Here is a 3093-nt window from a genome sequence, read left to right as displayed (position 1 = left end):
TATGATTAATTATTTTGCATGTGATGCATTTAAATGTTTGATATTTTTGCATGCAAATATTAATGTGATGAGGTCTCAGTCAACGCTCAAATTTAACTCTCACTTGGTACAACCAAGTTAAAGTGTTAGGGCCGAAATTGGACTTGGATCAAAACAGTTTGATCTGTCCAAGGTTTCCATCCACAATAATGTGGTGAGGAAGCTGCCACTACCCAAATGTGGTCTCACGAGTCGTGGCACATTTGTAATAGAGGCAAACTGCACCATTATTGTGAACAAAGAAACACGGTCACACAATTGGTGTTATATGGGGACCAACAGCTGCAGCTTGGAGGTATGTTTCGGTTCGATAATTACCTCCCTCTCTCATCGGATTTTATTTCCAATATGCAGAATGTATGGCAGCATGCAGTCACACGAAAACTTACAGCACTAAAGCCTGTCTTTACGCAGATGCGGAGGAATAAGGGGGACTTGTCGTTGAATGTCCAACTAGCGAAACATTTTCTTGAGACGGCCCAGATTATGGTTATCTTAGACAGACATGATGAACTTTTATTACATTTGGAATACTGCTGTCATCTGGTATATGCCAAGGCGGCCAAGCTCGAATAGATAATGTTACAACAGCGAGCCAAGATGCAGTGGATGAAGGGGGCAACAAGTGCTCACGTGTGTTTTTTCGAAATATTGCTCAAAGACGGACAACGAGGCGGATTTTACAAATTAATGATGAGCAGTGGTCCACTCACACGAAGCTGGAGGAGGTTACCAATGAATTCCTCAATTTCTACTAGACTCTGCTAGGTGGAGATAGACGCGGGGAGGTGATGGATATTCATTATTTGAGACCATGGGTGAGACATATCCCGATGGAAGAGGAATTCGTATAGCTCCTCTAGCCTTTTTGCGCCTCGGATGTGAAACAGGCTGTATTTGATATTGCTGAGGACAAAGCTTCGGGACCTGATGGTTATTCGTCGGGATTCTATAAAGCTGCTTGGCCAGTGGTGGGAGCGGAGATCACGGAGGCGGTTTTGCACTTCTTCAATTCGTTGAAAATACTGAAACAGATTAATTCTACGTTGCTAGCCATGATACCTAAGGTACACTCCCCGATGTCGGTTTCTGATTTCCATCCTATTTCTTGTTGCAATGTTCTATATAAGATAATTGCAAAACTTATTGTCTAAATATTGAGTGTGGTGTTGGACAAGCTAATTAGCCCTTGTCAGTCGGGCTTCGTACCGGAACGGAGTATTGGGGACAACATTATGCTAGCACAGGAACTTTTTACTAGCTACAACCAAGCACGACTCCCATCAAGATGTGCGCTTAAAGTGGATATTCGAAAGGCTTATGATACGGTAGTATGGGACTTTCTGCTTGCTGCGCTGCAGTTATTTGGATTTCCAGATGCATTCACTAGGTGGATTAAGGTGTGCATCACAACACCCTCGTTCTCGATTGGACTTTGCGGGTGCCAGAGGACTTCGACAGGGTGATCCCCTATCATCTTACTTGTTTGTACCAATGATGAAGGTTATGCATTTGGGCTTCTTACAGTTGATTGCGCAGGACATGCAGTTTACCTACCATTGGAAATGCGAGATGGCTAGGGTGTTCCAACTTGGGCTTGCAGATGACCTCCTTCTATTCTGTTGAGATGATATAGACTCTATAGGGTATTCAAAGAGGGGTTGGACAAATTTGCCTCGTGGTTAGAAATTTGGCTTAACATTATGAAGAGCCACCTTATTCTCTCCCGATCAACTCACGGATTGCGAGAGCATATGCTTGTAGTGCTTGATTTTCCGGAGGGACATCTTCCGATAAGGTACTTCGGACTCCCCTTACTCTCATCTAGATTATCATTATCTAACTGTCAACCATTACTCATGAAAATTGATCAACAAATTTCAGGTTGGGAGGGCAGGGCGGTTTCTTATGCGGGTAGGGCACAAATTATTAAATCTGTACTAATGGCATTGAGCATTTATTGGGCTTCGACTTTCATATTGCCAAAAGGGGTGATTGAACAAATTGGGAAGCGACTATGCACCTTCCTTTGGAAGGATAGGTCTACTAGTGGATTTGCGAAGGTTGCATGGGAAGATGTGTGTAAACCATTAGCGGAAGGGGCGCATTGATGAGTAAGAAGCTTTATGATGTCATACGATGCGATAGGACATCTATCTGGGTGGACTGGCTTTACTACGGGCGGTTAAGAGAAACATCTGTTTGGACTATCTCAGATCGAGGAAGCTCACGGGGTTGGAGAAAGATGGTCCATCTTTGCACCTTTTTACCACCCATGGTGGATTATCGGATTGGTGATGGGAATACTTTCTATCTATGGAAGGATCCGTGACACCATCTTGGCTTTCTGATTGAGAGATTCCCACAAGGGCCAGATCTTCTTGAGCTTCTAGTATTATAGAGGCATTGACTTAGATCCATGGAGGGAATGACCATGTCATTAGGCGCTTTGAACAGGGGAGATCTACAGTCCAAGCACTTTATACATTACTGGAACCGTTGGGACCTAAGGTAGGCTGGGCTTCTCTACTTTCGGGTTCCCTGATGATTCCGAGACATTGTTTCATCCTATGCTGGCTATTTTGGGGAAACTATCTACGACCGACCGACCATGTTTATCACACCTCGGTGATTGTGTTTTATGTGAGGAGGGGGCGATTGAGACTGATAGCCACCTATTTTTTCGATGCTGTTATGCATGACAATGTCTCACAGCTATTAGAAGGGTTATGCGCTTCGCCTGGCCTAACTGAGATTGCCTATGGGTCGTTGATTGGATGGCGCAAAATGGGAGAGGGAAACATATCGTCAACGCGGCCTACCGTACAGTTCTGACTGCTTGTATTTACCACATTTGGATAGAATGGAATTTGAGAAGGTTTGAGCATACTAGATGTCCTCTATCTATTCTTGTTGCCTTGATCATTGAAGATGTTAGAGAAAGGATCTTTAGTAAAAACTTACCATTTTCGGTTAGTACATGTGCTTTATATAGACTATGGCGTATCCCTTGGCCTGTCGAGGGAGAAACCAACCGTTCAACACTGTTGTATT

General features: G+C 43.8%; 1 protein-coding gene across 1 annotated transcript; it reads left to right on the top strand.

The window, feature by feature from the left end:
- Positions 1-307: 307 nt before the first annotated feature.
- Positions 308-2874, top strand: LOC148786599 (uncharacterized). The gene is made up of 4 exons (XM_088886192.1): positions 308-334; positions 930-1106; positions 1218-1439; positions 2755-2874. Exons 1-4 carry the CDS (start codon positions 308-310, stop codon positions 2872-2874), a joined length of 546 nt encoding a protein of 181 aa, XP_088742318.1.
- The last annotated feature ends 219 nt before the right edge of the window (positions 2875-3093 follow it).

The sequence above is a fragment of the Sesamum indicum genome, linkage group LG10, assembly GCF_026168435.1.
Source record: "Sesamum indicum cultivar Baizhima isolate 11 linkage group LG10, ASM2616843v1, whole genome shotgun sequence".
In the NCBI taxonomy this organism is placed as follows: domain Eukaryota; kingdom Viridiplantae; phylum Streptophyta; class Magnoliopsida; order Lamiales; family Pedaliaceae; genus Sesamum; species Sesamum indicum.
This window is presented reverse-complemented; position numbering and strand designations above follow the sequence as displayed.

Excerpts from the sequence above, each read along its gene's own strand:
- LOC148786599 (XM_088886192.1), top strand. The coding sequence starts at position 308 with ATGGGGACCAACAGCTGCAGCTTGGAG. Across the intron at positions 335-929 it reads CCAACAGCTGCAGCTTGGAG|GCTGTATTTGATATTGCTGA; the intron begins GTATGTTTCGGT and ends GATGTGAAACAG. Across the intron at positions 1,440-2,754 it reads CATTCACTAGGTGGATTAAG|CTATTAGAAGGGTTATGCGC; the intron begins GTGTGCATCACA and ends AATGTCTCACAG.